At 39.4% G+C, this 21,949-nt stretch overlaps 1 protein-coding gene across 1 annotated transcript in view; it reads right to left on the minus strand.

Annotated features, from left to right (window-relative positions):
* Window positions 1-21,949, minus strand: part of FLT1 (fms related receptor tyrosine kinase 1) — a 207,377-nt gene that overhangs the window by 73,814 nt on the left and 111,614 nt on the right. Inside the window, exon 14 of the mRNA XM_049778458.1 lies at window positions 11,814-11,945. Coding sequence (XP_049634415.1) covers window positions 11,814-11,945 — 132 coding nt within the window. The remainder of the gene's footprint in view (window positions 1-11,813; window positions 11,946-21,949) is intronic.

A 21,949-nucleotide genomic window follows, 5' to 3' on the forward strand; every position in this document is an offset into this window, starting at 1 on the left:
TCACACTGCTCCGATGTCTCCTTTTTTATGTTATTTTATTTTATCTTATCTTTCTCTTTCTTTTTGCACTCCGGCATGATTTGAATTCAGAACCGAGACTATTATGTGGTGCTTCTCTTTATTGCTGTAGGGCTCACTGGATATTTAATTTGACATTTATTTTTGTATTGTTATAGTGTTTCAATTACCTTTTTTCAAGTCCTCTCTCAAACTGAGGCTGTTAGCCACTAGAAGGACTCCGCCCATTTTCAGCATATTTTTATTATTTTTAAAATTTTTTTTGCTTAATCTTTACCCCATTCTATTGCTTTTCTTTCCCTCAAACAAAACCACATAACTCTATTTATCTAGCTTAGCCTCTCAAATAGAGGGAGAAACAAGGGAGGGCACCAGGACCAAACAGATGTATGATCACTGATAGTAAACTAGTCAAAGAGGGGACCACCTACTCTAGCAGCCCAGGGGGTTCTGGTGGGGAATATGGGTTGCAGAAAGGGAACGGGGAAGGGGGGAGGACAAATTTGGTCGTGGGTATTCCCCTGATTCAATGTTAATATGTACTTAAAATACTTACATGAAAGATATGTAAGCCACTATTATCAAAAATAAAATTTTAAAAAACAAAACAAGCTAAATAAAAGAGCTTTAGAAAAAGCTCTTTCAAAAAACAACAGCTGGGCTCGGAGAGATAGCACATCGCTGTTTGCCTTGCAAGCAGCCGATCCAGGACCAAAGGTGGTTGGTTCGAATCCCGGTGTCCCATATGGTCCCCCGTGCCTGCCAGGAGCTATTTCTGAGCAGACAGCCAGGAGTAACCTCTGAGCATCACCGGGTGTGGCCAAAAAAACCCAATAAACAAAACAAAACAACAGCTAATGTCAACATTTTTTTTAAGGAGGGACAGTATACCTAAGAACACAAGAATACAATACAAAACCCCTTCCTCACACCTATATTTATTGCAGCACTATTCACAATAGCCAGGCTCTGGAAACAACCAAGATGCCCTTCAACAGACGAATGGCTAAAGAAACTGTGGTACATAAACACAATGGAATATTATGCAGCCGTCAGGAGAGATGAAGTCATGAAATTTTCCTATACATAGATGTACATGGAATCTATCATGCTGAGTGAAATAAGTCAGAGGGAGAGAGAGACGCAGAATAGTCTCACTCATCTATGGGTTTTAAGAAAAATAAAAGTCATTTTTGCAACAATCCTCACAGATAAGGAGAGGAGGGCTGGAACTTCCAGCTCACTTCATGAAGCTCACCACAAAGAGTGGTGAGTGCAGTTTTAGAAATAACTACACAGAGAACTACCATAATCATGTGAATGAATGAGGGAACTGGAAAGCCTGTCTAGAGTACAGGTGGGGAGTGGGGTGGGATGGAGGGAGATTTGGGATATTGGTGGTGGGAATGTTGCACTGGTGAAGGGGGTGTTCTTTACATGACTGAAACCTAATCACAATCATATATGTAATCAAGATGTTTAAATAAAGGGAAAAAAAAGGAGGGACAGTATAAGTATAGTCACCTTGAAAATTATATATTTCTCTAGATTATGTTTAAGATTAATCATATATGAGGGAAATAGTTATACCAACTCAGGCAATTCAATGGAGATGACAATAGAAAACTTTCAAACTTTTATTTAGAACATCCAAAGTTGCTCTCTTCCTGACACCATTGCCAATCCAACATCCTACAAGATCTTTGTCAAAGATCCAGTCTTTCTCCAGATTCTTTTTTATTAACACCTTGTCACAATCTTGTTTTACATTCAGTGCTTCTGTTTTACCCTTTGGAGACTCTCAAAATTGAACATTGATCTGGTTCTATCTAATAGTTTCTTGTGCATCAGAATTTTCTTCCAGTGAGTTTTGCAAAGCTCTTTTAGACTAGGGATTGTGGCTAACTCTTCTATGTGCTGCATTGTTTAGGCCAGTGCTTCTCAATTATTTTCTGTCATGCCCCCCTAGGAAGAAGAAAAAAGTTATCGTGCCCCCCTACGAGACTGTAAATAGTATCTTTTTTTGGGGGGGGGGGTCACACCCGGCAGTGCTCAGGGGTTACTCCTGGCTCTATGCTCAGAAATCACTCCTGGCAGGCTCCAGGGACCATATGGGATGCTGGGATTTGAACCACCGTCTTTCTGCATCAAAGGCAAACGCCTTACCGCTGTGCTATCTCTCCAGCCCCAGAGGCTATAAATAGTATCTTTATTAAAAAAAAACACTTTAACCTGCAAAACAAAAATATATAAAATAATTTGAGCTAATTTTTTAATCAGAGGTGATGTCTGGATTAATGGCTACAATGAGTACATTTTGCAATGCATAGTTTTTTGAAGTGTGGTTTGAAGCAGGACACAGCAACTTTCAGCTCCAGAGACACAGAGACATAAATACTGGGCTTAGTTTGTTATGACAGTGTTTGCCAAGGTCAAATGCACCCCCCCTGAGGAACGCACCTCACTATTTGAGAACCACTGGTTTAGGCAAACAAATTAGTTTGAATAACAACTAAATGAATTTCGCTTTTTTTTTTTGGTTTTTGGGCCACACCCGGTAACGCTCAGGGGTTACTCCTGGCTATGTGCTCAGAAGTTGCTCCTGGCTTGGGGGACCATATGGGACACCGGGGGATCGAACCGCGGTCTGTCCAAGGCTAGCGCAAGCAAGGCAGGCGCACCTTACCTTTAGCGCCACCGCCCGGCCCCGAATTTCACTTTTTCTTTTGTTCCACATAATATATCAAAGTTTTTGTTATCCTCTACTCTTTCACACACACACACACACACACACACACACACACACACACACACACACACACACACATATACTTTTTTTTTTTGGCTTTTGGTTTTTGGGCCATACCTGGTGACGCTCAGGGGTTACTTCTGGCTATGCGCTCAGAAATTGCTCCTGGCTTGGTGGACCATATGTGACGCCGGGGGATTGAACCGCAGTTAATCCTAGGCTATACGCCTTACAGCTTGCACCACCGCTCCGGCTCCTACCCTCTCATATTTAACAATAGTTTTCTATATATTAATTCAACATGCTTTTATTGAATGCTCTGGAGAGAAGACTGAATAATGAATAAGACATCTTTGCATTAAAGAAACATACCAAATGCTATGGGAGCACAGCAAGTAAAAGGTTGTGGAAATAGGTCAGTGTGGAGAGAGGCATGAATTCATAAGAATCTCATAAAGGATGAGAAGGACTCACTGAAGGAATCAGGTTGGGCTAATTCAAGTCTTTTTCTCTATTTGCCCCTTCCACACCATAGTTCTAGATGCATTGACCTGGATTTTATTCTGGTCCTAGTTTTTGCTTTCTGCTTTATCCCTACAGAATAGTAAACTTTTCAAGGCAGAAACTATGTCCAAAAATATCATTTGTATCTCACAACCATTAGTAATGAGCATGAAACTACTGTTTATTTATTTGGTAATGTTTTTTTACCAAAAAATAAATAAATATTATTTTTTGTTGGTTTGTTTTTGGGTCACACCCAGCAGTGCTCAAAGGTTATTTATTGTTCTGCAATCAGGAATTATTCCTGGTCATACTTGAGGGACATACAGGATTGAACGTGGGTCAGCAATGCACATGTACCATCTCTCCCACCCAAACCATATCATATTTAATTCCCAAATTAAATGCATTTGACTAAAGGAGAGCATTGTGTGAAAACAACAGACTAGGAGGTACTAGTGCATTCAGGAATCACAAGTAGTTTGGCACCTTTAGAGTGTAGAATGTGCAGGAAGGCTAAGCGGTGAGGCTGGAGTAAGGCCTCTTGGGCTGGGGTCAGGCTAACAAACCTGCAGGAACTACTGAAAAATTTGAGGCAGGGAAATAACACACTGCAAAATGAGTTATTTAAGGTATTGATGCCAGATTTGATGGAGGATGAGAAGGGAGTTAGGTAGGTAAGTTGGGAAGCTAAAAGACAGGATCAGAGCAAAGGCAACATGCTGGGAATGGACAGTTCCAATGAACACACCCCTCCCCTTTTTACAAGAGCACTTGCAATGGACTGATAATGCTTTTAGAATGGATCAGTGATAGGGACACTCAATACAAAATCTTTGGAAAAGCATGACATTGGTGGGAAAGGGAAATTGTGTAGGAGATGGAGAAGCAGGTGAAGAGACAACCAAAAAGCAGGAAGACTGAAAGTCTAGCAGCTCAATTTTATGTAAAGATCTTAGAAACAAGATCCAAAGGCACCTCAAGAATGAGAAGAATGGAGGAAGGAAGGAAGCTTTCTGTACTTGATAAAGTCACAAGTTTCAGTCTTACCACATACCAGAGCCATTGTATGACTTAACCCTTTGACTCTCCTTCTCCCTATCTGTAGATGGGGGATTGTGCTATCTAAATCGTTGGCTAGTTATAAAATTAATGGTATTAATACATTGTATTTAGTACACAAAGATACCAAATGAACTACTATAATGGTTGATGGGTGTGGGATACAAAAGATGTATTGTAGTTCCCTTATAGATCCTGAATCAAAATGTTTACTATTCCATAGGGATAAAAGCATCTCAATGCTAGAAAATAATAAAAATAAAAAAGGGGGCAAAGTAAAAAGGGGGAATAAAAAGGGGACAGTTATAGAGTTCAGAACTAATGATAAGCACAAGGAAGGATACATAGAAAAAGATGACATAAATCAGATGTTCCTCCTAGAGGACATCACAGACCGGATAGGTGCTAATGTGGCCTCAGATTAGTGAGTGTGGCAGTGAGTGGGTGTGGGCAGTACTTTCCAAGTTGTAATAGTTTTCTTTTTTTAGGTGGGGCATACCTGGCAGTGCTTAGGGTTTACTACTGGCAGAGTTTGGAAGACCATGTGCAATGCTGGGGTATGAATCCAGTGTACAATGCACTCACCTTACCTGCTGTAATATCTTTTCAGCTCTTGCATTAGCATCTTGACAAAGGCCATGCTTAGCCTTCTGTAGTGATTTGGGCTCACTAGTTGCTGTGTCAAATCTTTCCACTTATAACCCCCTCCTCCCTTTTATTGTCCTAGAATAGCAACATAAATGATCCCTGCCAGAAACAGCTTAGATTCATTCTGTGTTTGATTCTGAATTCTTCATATTCAGAAGTGCTCATTCAGAAACACTTTACTGTTGCCAATGTTTTCATGATCCCTTGCAACTCAGTTCCATAATCTGCTCTGGTGTAGCAACCCATGGATTACGAAGCCATGGAACTACTGATCTGGTTCAAAAAGACAAGAGGAATGGTGGAGGTCATGATAGAGGGCAGAAGAAACTCACAGATAAAATAAAGAAATATAACTTTAGGAAACCAGCTCAGCCTAATAGAACTGGAAAAGAAAAAAAGGTAAAATCTTTGGGAGGATTTTCAAATTTGTCTTAACTCCTGTGCTTTTCTGGTTTTTGTCTTGTTTTTACATGGGGACCACACCCTGCGGTGCTCAGGGCTTAATCCTGACTATGTACTCAGGGATCACTCCTGGTATAGTGTTTAGGAGACCACATATGGTGGTAAGGGTTGAATTTGGGTTCACTGTTTGCCAGACAAGTGCTTTAAACCCTGCTTATCTTTTTTGAGTACATAAATTCCTCTGCTCTGGCAAAGGTTTCACTCAAGCCATCAGAGGCTCAGCCAATGCTGCCTCCTTTCCCCTGTAGAGTGAGAACACAGAGGGCAAGACTGCCCAGGCCCAGGTGAATCACTAACAAATTCTTTCAAATCTTTTAAGAAGAACCACTACCAATCCTTTTCAGGCTCTTTCAGAAAATTGAAGAAACAGAAACACTCCCAAATAGTTTTTATGAAGCTACCATCACCCTGATACCAAAACCAGTGAAATGCTGCAAAAAAAAAAAAAAAGAGAAAACCACAGACCAATATTCCTGATGAACACAGATGCAAAGATCCTCAACAAATTCCTAGCAAATAGGATCCAACACCTCATCAAAGAAGATCATACACCATGACCAAGTAGGTTTCATTCTAGGAATGCAAGAATGTTTTAAATCAATCAACATAATATACCATATCAACAAAAGGAAAAATAAAAACCATATTATAAGATCAATAGATGCAAAGAAAGCATTTGATAAGGCCCAATACTTATTCTTGATAAAACTCTCAGCAAGATAGGAATGGAAGGAACATTTCTGAATATAGTCAAGGCCATTTACCACAAACCAACAGCAAATATTATTCTCAATGGAGATAAACTAAAAGCCTTTCCTCTAAAATAAGGTACAAGACAAGGCTGCCCACTCTCACCACTCCTATTCAACACAGTGCTGGAAGTTCTTGCCATGGCAATTAGGCAAAAAAAAGATAAAGATATCAAGGGCATCTAGGTAGTAAAGGAAGAAGTCAAGCTCTCACTGTTTGTATACAAGATGACATGCTACTATATTTAGAAAACCCTAAAAACTTTACCAAAAAGCATCTAGAATCAAAAGATTCATATAACAAAGTTGCAGGCTACAAAATTAATGCACAAAAATCAATGGCCTTCTTATACACAAATAATGAGAGAGAAGAAATGAACATTTAAAAAACAATCTCATTCACTGCAGTGCTACACAAACCCAAATACCTTGGAGTCAACTTAACTAAAGAGGTTAAGGACCTATACAAAGAAAACTATAAAACACTGCTTCAAGAAATAAAAAAGGACACAAGGAAATGGGAACACATACCCTGTTCATGGATTGGAAGTATTAACATCATTAAAATGGCAATACTCCCCAAAGCCTTGTAGAGATTTAATGTAATTCCTTTAAGGATACTCATGACATTATTCAAAGAAGTGGATCAAACACTCCTGAAATTCATTTGAAACAATAGCCATCTACGAATAGCTAGAGCAATCCTAAGGAAAAAGAATATGGGAGGCACAACTTTCTCCAACTTTAAATTGTATAAACAAAATGAAACAGCATGGTACTGAAATAAAGACAGACCCTCAGATCAATAGAATAAATTTGAGTATTCAGATAATGTTCTCTAGACAATCAATTAACCTTTGATAAAGGGGTAAGAAATGCAAAATGGAGCAAGGAAAGCCTCTTCAACAAATGGTGTTTGGACAACTGGTCAGCCACATGCAAAAAAGCAAACTCAGACATCAATCTAACACCATGCACAAAGGTCAAATCCAAATGGATTAAAGACCTTGGTATCAGAGCTGAAACCATAAGGTATATAGAACAACATGTAGGTAAAACACTTCATGACATTGAGACTAAAGGCATCTTCAAGGAGAAAACAGAACTGTCCAAACAAGTAGAAGCAGAGATAAACAGATGGGACTATATGAAGCTGAGAAGCTTCTGCATCTAGGCCTGTTCAAAGCAAGTTGAACTCATTTTGTTCTCTAAGTTACGGAAGATCTGTCGCTAGATGCTTTCCAGAAACATGTTTAATAACACGAGCTGTTCTTTGGTTATGTGCTGTTTTGCATTTTCTTTCAGGGCCTAAACAAAAACAGTAAAGGGCGATAGTGGTGAATCTACAGCTCACTTGGGTTAAAAAAACAAACAAACAAAATAAACAAAAGCCACCTACAGAATGAGAAATTATTTATCTAATACCCAGCATATACAGGGCTAATATCAAAGATGTACAAGGTACTGGCAGAACTTAAGAAAAAAATCTAACTCCCTCATAAAAGGGAAGAAGATGGGCCTGGAGAGATAGCACAGCGGTGTTTGCCTTGCAAGCAGCCGATCCAGGACCTAAGGTGGTTGGTTTGAATCCCAGTGTCCCATATGGTCCCCCGTGCCTGCCAGGAGCTATTTATGAGCAGATAGCCAGGAGTAACCCCTGAGCACCGCCGGGTGTTACTAAAAAAAAAAAAAAAAAACAAAAAAAAATGGGAAGAAGAAATGAACAGACACCTATGAAAAACTAGAGCAACCCTTAGGAAAAAGAATATGGGAGGCATCACTTTTTCTAACTTTAAATTTGTATTACAAAGCAATAGTCATTAAAACAGCATGGTAATGAAATAAACACAGACTTTTAGATCAATGGAATAGATCTGAGAATTCAGAGAATGTTCCTGAGACATACAACCAATTAATCTTTGATAAAAAGACAAATGGCCAAAAGGCACATGAAAAAATGCTCCACATCGTCAGGAAGATACAAATAAAAACAATGAGATATCATCTCATGTCACAGAGACTGGCACTGTCACAAAGAACAAGAACAATCAGTGCAGGCAGGGATCTGGAGAGAAAAGACTGTCATCTAGTCCAGTCTTTATGGAAAACAATATGGAGATTCCTCTAAAAAATGGACATTGAGGGCCCGGAGAGATAGCACAGTGGCGTTTGCCTTGCAAGCAGCCAATCCAGGACCAAAGGTGGTTGGTTCGAATCCCGGTGTCCCATGTGGTCCCCCATGCTATTTCTGAGCAGACAGCCAGGAGTAACCCCTGAGCACCGCTGGGTGTGACCCAAAAACCAAAAAAAAAAGGACATTGAGTTCCCATATGATCCAGCTATATGACTCCTAGGGATATACCATAGGAACACAAAAACACAATACAAAAATGCCTTCTGCACATCTATATTCATTGCAGCACTATTTATACTAGTCAGAATGTGGAAACAATCCAGATACTCTTCAACAGATGAATGGGTAAAGAAACTGTGGTACATATATACACAATGGAATACTATGCTACCATAGATGGAGAGATGAAGTCATGAAATTTTCCTATTCATGGATGCACATGGAAACTATTATGTTGAGTGAACTAAGTCAGAGAAAGAGAGATAGACACTGAACAGTCTTACTCATCTATGGAATTTAAGAAAAATAAAATAAACATTTAAGAAAAATAAAATATATTACTGTAATAATATCCAAAGATGAGGGCTGGAAGGACTGGCCCACAATATGTAGCTTACCAGAGAGTAGTGAGTTTAGTTAGAGAAATAACTACACTAACAACCATCAAGACGATGGTAATAATTAGTGAGAGAAATAGAATGCCTATCTGAAATACCAGGGGTGGAGGAGGAGGCAGATGTGGGGCAGTGATAGTGGGAACGTTGCACTGATGAAGGGTGTGTTCTTTTTATGACTGAAACCCAACTATGAGCATATTTGAAATCATGGTGCTTAAATAAATATATTATTGAGAGAGAGAGAGAGAGAGAGAGAGAGAGAGAGAGAGAGAGAGAGAGAGAGAGAGAGAGAGATATGACTGGCTGTGGTGAGTCTGAGATGCAAGGCCTGTTTTCCCCTTAGATTTGCTACTACCCTATTTCTATACCTTTGCTACACCCTATACCTATACCTTTGCTACACCTCACTTTCCAGTCATGTTCATGGGTTCATATAAAGGATTCTGTGTTCCTTAAAAGGGGGCTGTGAGGCTCTAGAAAAAAGATCTTTGGAATGAGGAAGAGGTCTCTCTTGGTTTCTCTTAAACCTATTCTCCCGAGATAGAAACAGCCACACCCTATGACTGTGGATCTAGACTTTGGTAAAGGATAGAAGAATAACCCTTTGAAGAGGGAGGTATTTGAACATGTGCTTGCCAGGGGCCATACTCTTGGTTTGAGGTACTGAATTATGGTTGTGGGACACTGGGGATGTTGTGTTGTACATACTGTGCTCAACACAGACACATTTCCTTTCTGGGTGCTTGTATTACACTTCATACTAGGGGCTGCATATTTTCTTTCTCTTTTTCTCATATACACACAAACATACAGACACCTGGCTTCACTGTGGCTAGAATCATTTAGAGTGCTAGGGATCAAGAAAAACAGAACTTCCTAGACTATGATCAACACATGTGGGACCCCAAAGGTTTAAACTCATGACCATAGGCTTGCAGATTGCTTGCTAAGCCCCTGCAGTGTTCCCTCAGGACCCTATAGAAGAGCGCAAAGCTACCACAACTTGCTATATTGTAGAACAAACTTATCAAACCTATGAAAATCACAGCTAAAAATGTTAGGACACTACAGCCAGGCAACCCAGTCATTTTTTTGCGGTGACAACTTGAAATATCAAACCCTTTTTTTTTTTTTTTGGTTTTTGGGCCACACCTGGTGATGCTCAGAGGTTACTCCTGGCTCTGTGTTCAGAAATTGCTCCTAGCTCGGGAGATCATATGGGACTCCGGATCAAACCAAGGTCCGTCCTGGGTCAGCGCGTGCAAGGCCAGTGCCCTACTGCTGCGCCATTGCTCCTGCCCCGAAATATCAAATCTTTTTTTTTTTAGGACAAATTAAAGAGGGTGTGAGGAGGGAATAAAATATAAATACCATATATATATTGTTTTCTTTTTAGAAAAAGTGTTAAAAAGCCAGAGTGATAGTACAGTGGGCAAGGCATTTATTTGCTTTTCATGTGGCTGACCTAGTTTGATCCCCAGCACCACATATGGTTCCCCAAGCCTAGCAACAATGATCTCTGAGCACAGAAACAGGAATAATCCCTAAGTACTGCTGGGAGTGACCCCCAAAACAAAAATAAATAAATGAAGAAGGTTTTAAAGAAAGAAAAGCATGCATATTAAGTCATTTCTCTGAAAGAATTTTTTTTGTTTTTGTTTTTGTTTTGTTTTTTTTTTTTTTTGGTTTTTGGGCCACACCCGGCGATGCTCAGGGGTTACTCCTGGCTGTCTGCTCAGAAATAGCTCCTGGCAGGCACGGGGGACCATATGGGACACCGGGATTCGAACCAACCACCTTTGGTCCTGGATTGGCTGCTTGCAAGGCAAACGCTGCTGTGCTATCTCTCCGGGCCCAAGAATCTTTAAAAATAAGAATGTTCAGGGATATGCACAGAACCATATCTACAAGTATTTGGAAATGCTCTCCTCAGCCTTTTGGGAAAAGTAAGTCTGTGGTTGAGTGGTTTTACTCTATGATTATCTCCTTATAAAAGTGGGCTGTTGTTCTGCTGAAAGGGGGCTAAGTTCTTAGGTAGCAGGAACTGGTGAGACAGATGGTATCTTGAGAATGAGAGGAGCTCACATAGTCTGAAGTCTACTGGTAAGTGCTTAGAACTAGACTGCCAAACAAATTTTATCTTTTCAATGTGCCACAGATACTTACATCTAAGAGGTGCCAATTTGATATTTTGTGAAGCTTGAAATGTGATGTTTTGAATGATTCCCGGCTTTGGAGGATTGAGACTGAGTTTGAAACTATTTTCTAAATTGAAGCCACATGGCCAGGGCCCAGCTAAGACCAGGCCTCAAACTCTCTGAGTTCTATTAAAAGGAAGCATTTGGAATACGTTCCTTAAATGTGGTCTGTTTATTATGTGTTGCTTCTCTCTGATGGTATTTTGCAACCTACTTCGCGTTTAAAAAACATGTTTATGAAACATTTGGAAGAGCAGCATATGTCTAAGTTGTGGAAAAGGAGAAAGAAGGAACAACTTCCCTTGTGTGGGTTCCTCCCTCCCAGTCCTGATCGATACCCCTCTTTTCTTGCTAAATCTTCTCTTCCAAAACTGTGGCCAGGGAGGTCTTTCTTTGAGGGCCAATATGGCAGTGCTGGCAGCTGCAACCTTCTTCCAGCTTCCTGGTTCCCAGGGAGATTGATAAAATGGCGGGTTCTCCAGTGTAGCCATCTTCATCTTCCACTTGTCAAGTGGAACCAGAGACCATTCCCAGGGGCTGAGAGAAGAGAGGTGAAGGGAGGGAAAGGAATAGCCTAGAGCTTTGGCAGGAGACCAGGAGGTGGAAAATTAAACAAATCAGGGAAATAGATGTCTGAATGGTTTCTTGTTGTTTTCTGAAGTAGGTGTTTACCTTGAACCATGAGGTATGCCGAACTCTCCACAGTCCCCTTCAGGTTGGTGGCTTTGCAGTGATAGACGCCTTCATCCTCTTCTGTGACTCTTTCAATAAACAGCGTTCTGTTTCCTGATCCTAAAATAATTCCTGAGAAGTGAGAGATGTTTAGATTAGTGAGCCTGGGTGACAAACAAAAACAGCTACTTGTGTAACAAAACCCTCTTCCTATCATTATCCATGCAGACGAGGAAATCCGAGCTCTAGGTAACCTGGGGCACTGAAGCTTGTTTGTTTTCTCTCCTGGAAGCCTTTGAATAGCACCTTTGGCCTCACCTCAGAGCCTGCTTCAGCCCCCACAGTTCTGGGGAAATGCTGACCTAGGCCATTCATGGAGCAGAGACATAAGATGGGGCTGCCACCCATCCCATGTTCATAAACAAATGACAAGGAGAGCTTTTGTTGCTATTTTGGCTTTGTTTTGTTTTGGGGTCACATTTGATGATGCTCAGGGATCATTCCAAGCAGTGCTGAGTGAGCCATATGTGAGGGATCAAACTACGTTCGGCCATGTTCAAAGCAAGCCCCTTAACTCCTGTCCTATTTGTCTGGATCTAGAGGTAGCCTATCAAAAATTATTATATGCCATTGACTCAATGCCCATTATGAATAATAAATGGTCTTCATACCTTGATTTTAGAATAGTCTGTCAAATACTATTGTCTCCATTTCATGACCATGGAACCTGGGGTCTGACTAGTACAAGTAACTTGACCAAGAACAGGTGGCAGTTTGACAGAAAACACATGTGTAACACAGGGGTCGAAGGAAATGCTTCTTCAAGACCTATTATATTAACCTAGGCCTGAGCACTTCAAACTTTGTTACTTAAGGCAAGTTACTTACCATTTTAATATTTGGTTTCCTCAATCTTAGAAGAAAATAAAAGCAATGCCTACCAGATGTAACAGAAAATGAATGGCAAGTCCAGGGTACCTAGTAAGTGCTCAATAAAAGTAAGTTTCAGTAACCACAGAGCATGGAAGTGACACTGGGAGTTTTGGGTTCCTGCTTCAAAGGCCCAGGAGATAGGATGTGTCATTATAAATGTGCTATTTAGTCATTTTATTGTGGGTAACATCATAGAGTATAATTCTACATGTAAATTCACACTGCTAGTGGGATTTTAATGAGACATGTATGCTGAAACTATTATTTAGTTTTGTTTTGAGGTCACACCCAGCTGTGTTCAGAGTTTATAAATGGCTCTGTACTGAGGGATCCTTTCTGGTCGGTTTAGGGAACCCTCTTAAGTACCTGGGGTCTAACCAGAGTTGTCTGCTTGCAGCCATTAAGCAAGCACCTTACTAGACTATCTCTCCAGGTCCAGCTGAAACTATTATGAACAATTCTGTTAATCACAGTGCCATAATTTTAAAAGATCCAATCCACTATTTTTTTTGATGGGGTGGACAGAGTTGGCTGTGCTCAGGGCTAATTCCTAGCTCTGAGCTCAGGGATCACTCTGGCAGAGATCAGGGAGACTGTGTGTGGTTCTGGGGATCAAACCCAGGTTCTTTGCTTACAAGGAAAATGTACTATCACTCCAACTCTGGCCTATCTTTCTCAAGAACACACACACACACACACACACACACACACACACACACACACACACACCATGCTACTAAAATTGTTTAATAGTCCCAGATATTTTTCTCTTAGTCTTTTTCTTTAAACAAATATTTTTTTGGATTTTGGCCACACCTGACAGTATTCAGGGGTTACTCCTGGCTCTGAGCTCAGAAATCACTCATGGCAGGCTTGGGGGACCACAGGGAATGCCAGAGATCAAACCACAATCTGCCTCAGGTTGGCAGCATGCAAGGCAAATGCCCTACTGCTGTGCTATCACTCCAACCCTAAAACAATTTATTTTTAATTTTGGGAATTTTCTGGGGATTAAATTTAAGACTCATGTATAAGGCAAGTGACAGGTGCTTTTCTGCTGAGTCACATCCCTGCCTCTCCTCCCTCTTTAAAAGACAAGCTTTTTATACATTTTGCTTATGTCTGCAACATATATGTATATACATATATATTTTTTTCCCACTTTCTTTGTGCTGGTGTGTTTTCAACCTTTCTAAGCTGCAGACTGTCCTTGATCAGTGTGACTATGACATACTACACTAGAGACTGATGATACAATACTAAGAGGGAAAACAAATCTTTTTCTTAAGGGCTTTGTGTGGAGCAATTTTAAGCAGCTACAAAGTATGAAAAAAATAAAATAAAATGGGTGTTCTGATTTGACATACTCTTCACTTAAAGAAGATGAGAAAACTATTAGATCGGGTCTTTAGGAAAAGCTCTTTGAAGAAATGACATATGAGTATATACCTAAAGTGGGGAAAGAGTGTGTCATTTGAGGATCTGAAAAGGATCATTTTAGGTATTGGAAGCAGCAAAGGTAAAGTCCCTGGAAAAAGGAATGAACCCAAGAACAAACAGTCGAAGAACCACTTCTATTTGGTACCAAAAAAAAAAAAAAAGACTGAAGAACACTCAAAAAGAGAAAGTGGAAGAAATGCTATGTGACAGTGGAGAGAAAGGCAGAAATGAAAATGAGACTATAATATAGTAAAAATCCTGAGGATGCATAAAGGGGTGGAATTCAGTGGCCAACTTGGCCTCGGGTAGGAGTGGGGATAGTCCAGCGTGCAAGCGCACATGCTCACATATGTGGTGGGGGCAGTAGTTTGGGTCACACTGGGCATTACTCAGGGCTTATTCTTGACTCTATTATCAGAGATTACTCCTGGGCATGCTCAGTTTGGAACAATATGTGCATATATGGTGCTGGAGATTGAGCCCAGGTCCATCGTACTATTTGTGGGGCCCTTGGTTCAATCCTTTTTAACAGGAAATATAGCAGAACATAAAAGGAACAGTAAATTGGACAATTTGGTGATACATTTTTCTACATAAAAATAGATTTTTAAATCTGTTTATTTTGAAGAAGAAAATATACTTTTTATACATTTAAAGAGAGAAAAGTTGGAAATGTGTTAGGAAAGAGAAAACAAATTCTATAGTGAAATGTAGTAAGGTGATTTTTTTTTTCTTTTGGTTTTGTTTTTGGGTCACACTGGGCAGTGCTCAGGGTTTACTTCTGGCTCTATGCTCAGAAATTGCTCTTGGCAGGCTTGGGGACCATATGGGATATTGGGATTAGAACCACTGTTCTGCATGCAAGGCAAACGCCTTACCTCCATGCTATCTCTCTGGCCCCATGTAGTAAGGTTTTTTTTTTTAATATGATTATATAACCTTTTATTTACTTATTTTTGGATTTTGAGTACACCTAGAAATACTCAGGCTTACTCCTGGCTCTGAGTTCAGGGATCACCCCGACAGGTTTAGTGGACCATATGGGATGCTGGGATTGAACCTAGATTGGTGGTGTGTAAGGAAAACATTTTACCCACTGTACTACTACTGCTTAAGACCCTGATTACAGAATTTTAAATTTGCCTTTCCCCTTTAATATAAAAGTACTCCCCTATGTTCTTATAGTTTTAATATAATCATTATGTAGTATCTATTCTATTGACTGACATTAGGTTATTTCTAATTGATATAAATAACTGTGAAATTAACATGTTTAGGGCATAAAGCGTTCTCCTGTAATTTGATTATTTCCTAAAATTAGTTCCTGGAAATAAAATTACCAGGTCAAAAAATCCTGATTCAAATAACCAAACTGCTGTCCACAAGATCAAATTAGTGAACTCTTCTCTCATTTGAGGAATAGAGATTATTTATTATTATTATTTATTAGACTTTTGCAGAACTGAACAGCTATCACCTAAAAAAATGCAGAATGCAAAATATTGCTGATTTCTTGAAAATCGCAGAAGAAAAGAATTACCTATTCAATTTGTATTTCCTTGAACTATGTTCATGTTTGATAGCCATTTTTTAAATGTCCAAGACACCTGTTTTGAGAAGTCAATTGGAAAGGTGGGTTCAGTTGGAGATCTTTGAAATCATGCTGAGTAGTTTCCATTCAAAGCAGAAGGAAAGGGGGTCACAAAGATTTTTGAGTGGGGAAATGACATAATGAAAGCAATGTTTAAGGAAGTTTAGTCTAGAAGGAGATTGCAGGATGGACTGGAATGAGGAAAAAGTGGCATCTGGAAGCCCTGTTCACCAGTTGTAATTCAGGTCAAACATGATGAAACCCCAATCTGGATGGTGGGAAAGGAAGTGGAGAGGAAGAAATGGAAACTGATTATTATAAATCTAACCCACAGGAATTGATACTTAACTGAACAGAAAAGGGCCTGAAGGTTTCAACGTACTAAGCCCAGTTAGAAGTTAGAAAATGAGAACTTTTCTCTGCTGAAAACTTGGCTATGCCATTTACTCTCTGAGGATATTTCCCTATCTGTAAAATGAAAATACCTAAAGCCTGGTCTTTTTCTTATTTCAGGGTATTACTCTGAGGTCAATTGAAATAATTTAAGTGGCAGCTTTGAAAAGTATAAGATTCAGCATAATTAACTGTCAATCACAAGTTAAATGTGGCTGGTTGGTGGATGTTCAGGGGCCATAGATTTTATAATAGCAGGCTTGCTAGCCTACAAATTACCATATATCTCCTTTGCAGAAGAACTGAACCTCAATCTCAATTTTATATAAATTAAACCTAACCAAAAGGCTAAGACCATGATAAAATAATATCAAAATGGAACGATTTCAGCCAAGAAGAGGATGTGTATTTGTGGAAGGCCAGAGTATCCTAACTGACACACTAATATTTGTAGATTCTTCTTTCCATGCCATGGAGAGGAGGAAGCCCAAATCTACAGACATGGGACTTTAGATTTGTTCTCAAATGCACTTTCACAAAAAGCAACAAGATCTACGAGTTGTGTACCACCAGAAATGCTTTGTAGCTTTGTAGAATAAATCAGGTTTTCCTCCTCCACCCCTACTGCTTAGTGCTTTTTCTCATAAAATTTGGCTAGTCTCAAAGGCTTACTCTTTTTTCATGTCTCAAATCTTTTTTTTTTTTTTTTTTTTTTTGGTTTTTGGGCCACACCCGGTAACGCTCAGGGGTTACTCCTGGCTATGCGCTCAGAAGTTGCTCCTGGCTTCTTGGGGGACCATATGGGACACCGGGGGATCGAACCGCGGTCCGTCCAAGGAAAGCGCAGGGAAGGCAGGCACCTTACCTTTAACGCCACCGCCCGGCCCCATGTCTCAAATCTTGATCTTCACAATGTCTTCCCTAGTTTATTTAATTCTGATGCTTTTATATTACTTGATCCTATGCTACAGACTTGGTAGTAATGAAGATCTCATCTTTTATTTATTTACTTACTTTTTTTAAGACACTGTGATTTACAAAGGTGCTTATAGTTGAGTTTTAGGCATTCTATATTCCAGCACCACACCTACCACTAGCATCAACATCCCTCCACCAATGTCCTCAGGTAATCTCCCTCCCTTGCCCCCCCCCCCCCCCAACCTGCCTCCTTGAGAGGCACACTTTTTAAGTTTGGTTGCTGTAGATTGGATCTCCTGTTGTTAGTGTTGCTGACTTTGTGGTTTGGATATACAGCTATACTTACTCCTATCCCACCAATCCAAGGCCTTGACAGGATATTTCTCACTTCCTTACTTCTTGGCCTCTCTCCCTCAAAACCTCTCTTTCTAAGGTCAATTGGGCTTCACCTTTTTTTTTTTTTTTTTTTTTTTGGTTTTTGGTTTTTGGGTCATACCCGGCAGTGCTCAGGGGTCACTCCTGGCTTTACCGCTCAGAAATCGCTCCTGGCCAGGCTCGGGGACCATATGGGATGCCAGGATTTGAAACACTGTCCTTCCGCATGCAAGGCAAACGCCTTACTTCCATGCTATCTCTCCAGCCCCAGGCGTTCACCTTTTAAAAAGCATTTGATACTTTTAATTTTGTAAAACATTATGATTAATTTTAGTCAAAAGGTTCATAAAAATATACTCAGGTATTCTACTCCTCAGAAACCCCTTGATATTTTTATGTAGTAAAATTATGGGTATTTTATTGCTTACCCCCACCCATCCAAAATAATGAAACTGCTGTTCTGAAGTGGTACATATTATCTCTTATGCATGCTTTTTGTGTCTTTTTCTTCATAAAATCTATAGATTTAAATACTTATAAATCTATATACAATCAGGTTTTTTTTGTGTTTAAATATTTAAAAAATATAATTTATATCCTTAATTTGTTTTTATATAAAATGTTTAAATATTTGTCCGTGTTGGTACAGTAGGTAGATTTCAGTTTTAATTGATATATAATATTCTATTGTATTAAAAATAAAAGCACATTTTTGGGCCAGAGTGATAGCACAGGGGTAGGGCATCTTGCCTTGCATGTGGCCAACCCAGGCTCAACCCCCAGCATCTCACATGGTCACCAGAGCCTGCCAGGAGTGGTTTCTGTGTGCTGAGTAAGGAGTAATCCTTGGGCCTGGAGAGATAGCGCAGTGGTGTTTGCCTTGCAAGCAGTCGATCCAGAACCAAAGGTGGTTGGTTCGAATCCCGGTGTCCCATATGGTCCCCCCGTGCCTGCCAGGAGATATTTCTGAGCAGACAGCCAAGAGTAACCCCTGAGCGTTGCCGGGTGTGGCCCAAAAACCAAAAAAAAAAAAGGAGTAATCCTTGAGCGCTGCCAGGTGTGGCTAAATAAATAAATAAATGCACATTTAATAGCTTAATTCTTGGAGCTGGAGAGATAATAAAGTAGGTATGATGCTTGCCTTGGAATCAAACTTGGGTTTGATTCCTAATGTCATACATGTTTCCCCCAAGTACTGTCAGGAGTAATCCCTGAGCCCAGATGCAGAGTAAGTTCTGAGCACCACCAGGTGGGGTTCCCAAAGAAAACAAAACAAAACAAAAAATCCACTACATTACAGCATAGTTTTTCACACTGTAAGAAAAGCCAGACTCTTCACCTGATACTGTTCTGCCACTTCCTATTGTGCATGCATATTCTTGTACTTTGTTACAGGATCTACAAAATTACACCAACTTACACTAATGGGACCAAGGTTTCCTCTTTACTGTACCTAATGCTATTGGATATCTTAGTTAAAAGCACAATAATGGGTGAATTTGCCAGAGACTGAACCCAGGTTGTCCGTGTGTAAGGCAAGCATCCTGCCTGATGATCTATTTGCTCTAGCACCATTTTAAAAAATATTATACGAAAATTTAAGCTTAACTTTTAGCACTTGTACATGTCAAATAGGAAATACTGTATAATTTTCTATGCTATGTTGGGGTGTTCATGATATTCTGATGATTTCTTATTTTGTAACAAGCTCTCTTTAGAGAGCTTTGACGTCCCTCTCCACCCATTTCACTCCCTCCCTGCTGCCTCTGGTAATGACCAATATGATCTCTGTATTTGTGAACTAATTTGTTGATTACTTGTTTTTGTGTTTAATGTGCTTACCTATCTCTCAATTCACTCCTGTACATATATCTCTAGATTGGTAGTTTCTATTTTATAGTGAAATAGCTGAGTTCTCACTTGCCCTCTTTATGGAATTTGAAGAGCACTAGCTGCCACACTCCTGAGCCTCTATGTTTAGTGTGGGTCAGACAAGAGAATCCCCAGGAAATAAGACAATGTCCAAATAAACTGAGATCATAAACAGATAATGAGGAATGAGGACAGTAGCAAACTCCTCCACGTTTACTGGGTGTTGTGAAGCTAAAGTAGTCAATGCTAATGTTCTCACTGGGAATACTGACCTACACCATGCTCAGCTCTCCTTGGAGTCTGTAAAATGATATGGAGGTTAATTCTGCCATCTCTGCCAACATTCAATTGATTCCACACCCCAGAGCTTAGAAAATGCAAACCAAAGAGAATTTCAGAGTTCAGCTAAAGCATTAGCCCCAAAGGATCAAGTAAAATTTTATCCTTGTTTGTTTTCACAAAATTTTGTATTCTAAGGAAACTGATGATGAAATTCAGTGGAATGACAGGAATTTTTATCACGTTGGTTGCTAACAGGCGTAGTGAATCAGTTTGTTACCAGTTTTGTTCAAATACCCAAATTATTTCCCTATATGTTTACCTTTAGTCAAATGTGCTTAACCCTTTCAATATTCTCAAGGAACATCGCAAACAATTTTATTTCTTCTTATTATATAATATGGTAATAGACAGTATTTGTACTTTATAAGATAAGTACATATTTATAAGTACATATAAGATAAGTAAATATTTCCCAGATACACAGCATGAAATAGAATTTTAATCCAATTCACCAGAATAGACACATATGCAGAATTTTGGGATTTAGCCATTTGATTAAAAATGCACAGCATGTGTTTTTCTTCTGTCCTTAAGCAAAAATCTGACCTATTGTTTTCCTAAATTGACCCTCAATTCTGAATAATGACTCCTGTTTTGTTGCTCAGTTGTTATATTTCTGACTCAGAGAACATTGAGTTTACCTAATGTGGCCAAATTTGTCTTCATTATCAAAACTCTACCAATCAGAGTTCAATTCATGTGACATCTCCTCCATGAAACCTCCCCTGACCTTGTCAGAGATGATAATCTGTATTTGATAGAATTTTTAAAACATTGATGTTTTAAACATTAACAAATGGTTCTGTACACATTGTGTTTTTCAAAGTTAAGAACTAAGTGCTGCTTGTTTCATTTTCTCTAAAATATAATAAAGCATCTAGCTTATATAGGAAATTATCTTAAAAACATTTTTATTATTTAAATTGACCTGACTTTTTCAAGTAAAGCATAAATCTTGGAATTTAGTACATACATATTTCCAACAATTGATAGCTATGATGTTGACACATGCAATTCTAGTACACAGTAAGAAATCACACCTAAAAAAAAAAAAAGAAATCACACCTTTACATTAGTAGCTTTTAAAGGAATTAGCCAAAGCCTATAGCTAGACTATGGACTAGAAGAGCTAAATAGAGAGTTGTGAGATGCTAAAGGAAACCCAGAAAACCAGGAATAGGAGGTCTAATCAAGCTCACAAAGAACACAAAGGAGATTTTAGATATTCAGTTAAAAGTTTGGCAGTTTGGAAAACTGCATATTGGGAAGAGAAATCAAATGTATTGAAATAGCTCAGACTGAGAAAATTGGGAAATTGAGAAATTGAGGGTGATGAACTTATTAATTGGTACTAATATGATGAATGATTACAAAGTTTTCAAATGGCACCAAAGGGGAGACCATCTGGAGCAGTAGTACATAAGGTAGGGCTCCATCTCTGGCACCCGATAAGGTCCCTGAGTCTCAGAGTGATCCCTGAGCACAGAGCCAGGAGTAAACCCTGAGCATTGTCGGGTATATCCCAAATAAAAACAAGAATCAAGAAACAAAAACTGATGACAGTGATAAATAAGATCCTATGTTATTCCATTCCATGAAATCACTGCTTTGGTTCAGGAAAACCAAAGCAAAAGTCCTTTCACTGGGTATAATGTCTACTACTTCATTCATTCAACATATAAATGAATTGTGGTGATAGAACAGTTACCAAAAACTTAAAAAAAATGTGAGCTGGTTGGTTTGAGGGGGTTATGGTTAAAGTGGTAACCCTAAATACACATATCTTTAAACATTAAAAAATTTAGGGGCTGGAGAGATAGCCTGGAGGTAGAGCATTTGCCTTGCATGCAGAAGGACGGTGGTTTGAATCCCCCGAACCCTCCAGGAGTGATTTCTGAGCATAAAGCCAGGAGTGACCCCTGAATGCTGCTGGATGTGACCCAACCCCCCCCCCCAAATTTAAACAATGTTATGCCCTTTCACTGTGAACTTAACTATTATCCTAATGAAGGATTTCAAGATTTTCAGGTACTAAAAATACCAAGTGGTGTTAACTTGAGGGTTATTGGCAATGAGAACTTTGTCATCCACTATATGTGTTTGTAAACACACACCTGTGCATGCAGACAAGTACACAGACATCTATTCCTGCCCCCATATGTTCTTGTGGTGTGCTCAGATTCAATAGAGCCTCTCCAGGAGGTTGGATGTATGCATGCTACAAGAGAGCCATCACATAGAGAAACCTGTCTCATGAGGTAGCATTCCTAAA

Source organism: Suncus etruscus, chromosome 8 (assembly GCF_024139225.1).
Source record: "Suncus etruscus isolate mSunEtr1 chromosome 8, mSunEtr1.pri.cur, whole genome shotgun sequence".
In the NCBI taxonomy this organism is placed as follows: Eukaryota; Metazoa; Chordata; class Mammalia; order Eulipotyphla; family Soricidae; genus Suncus; species Suncus etruscus.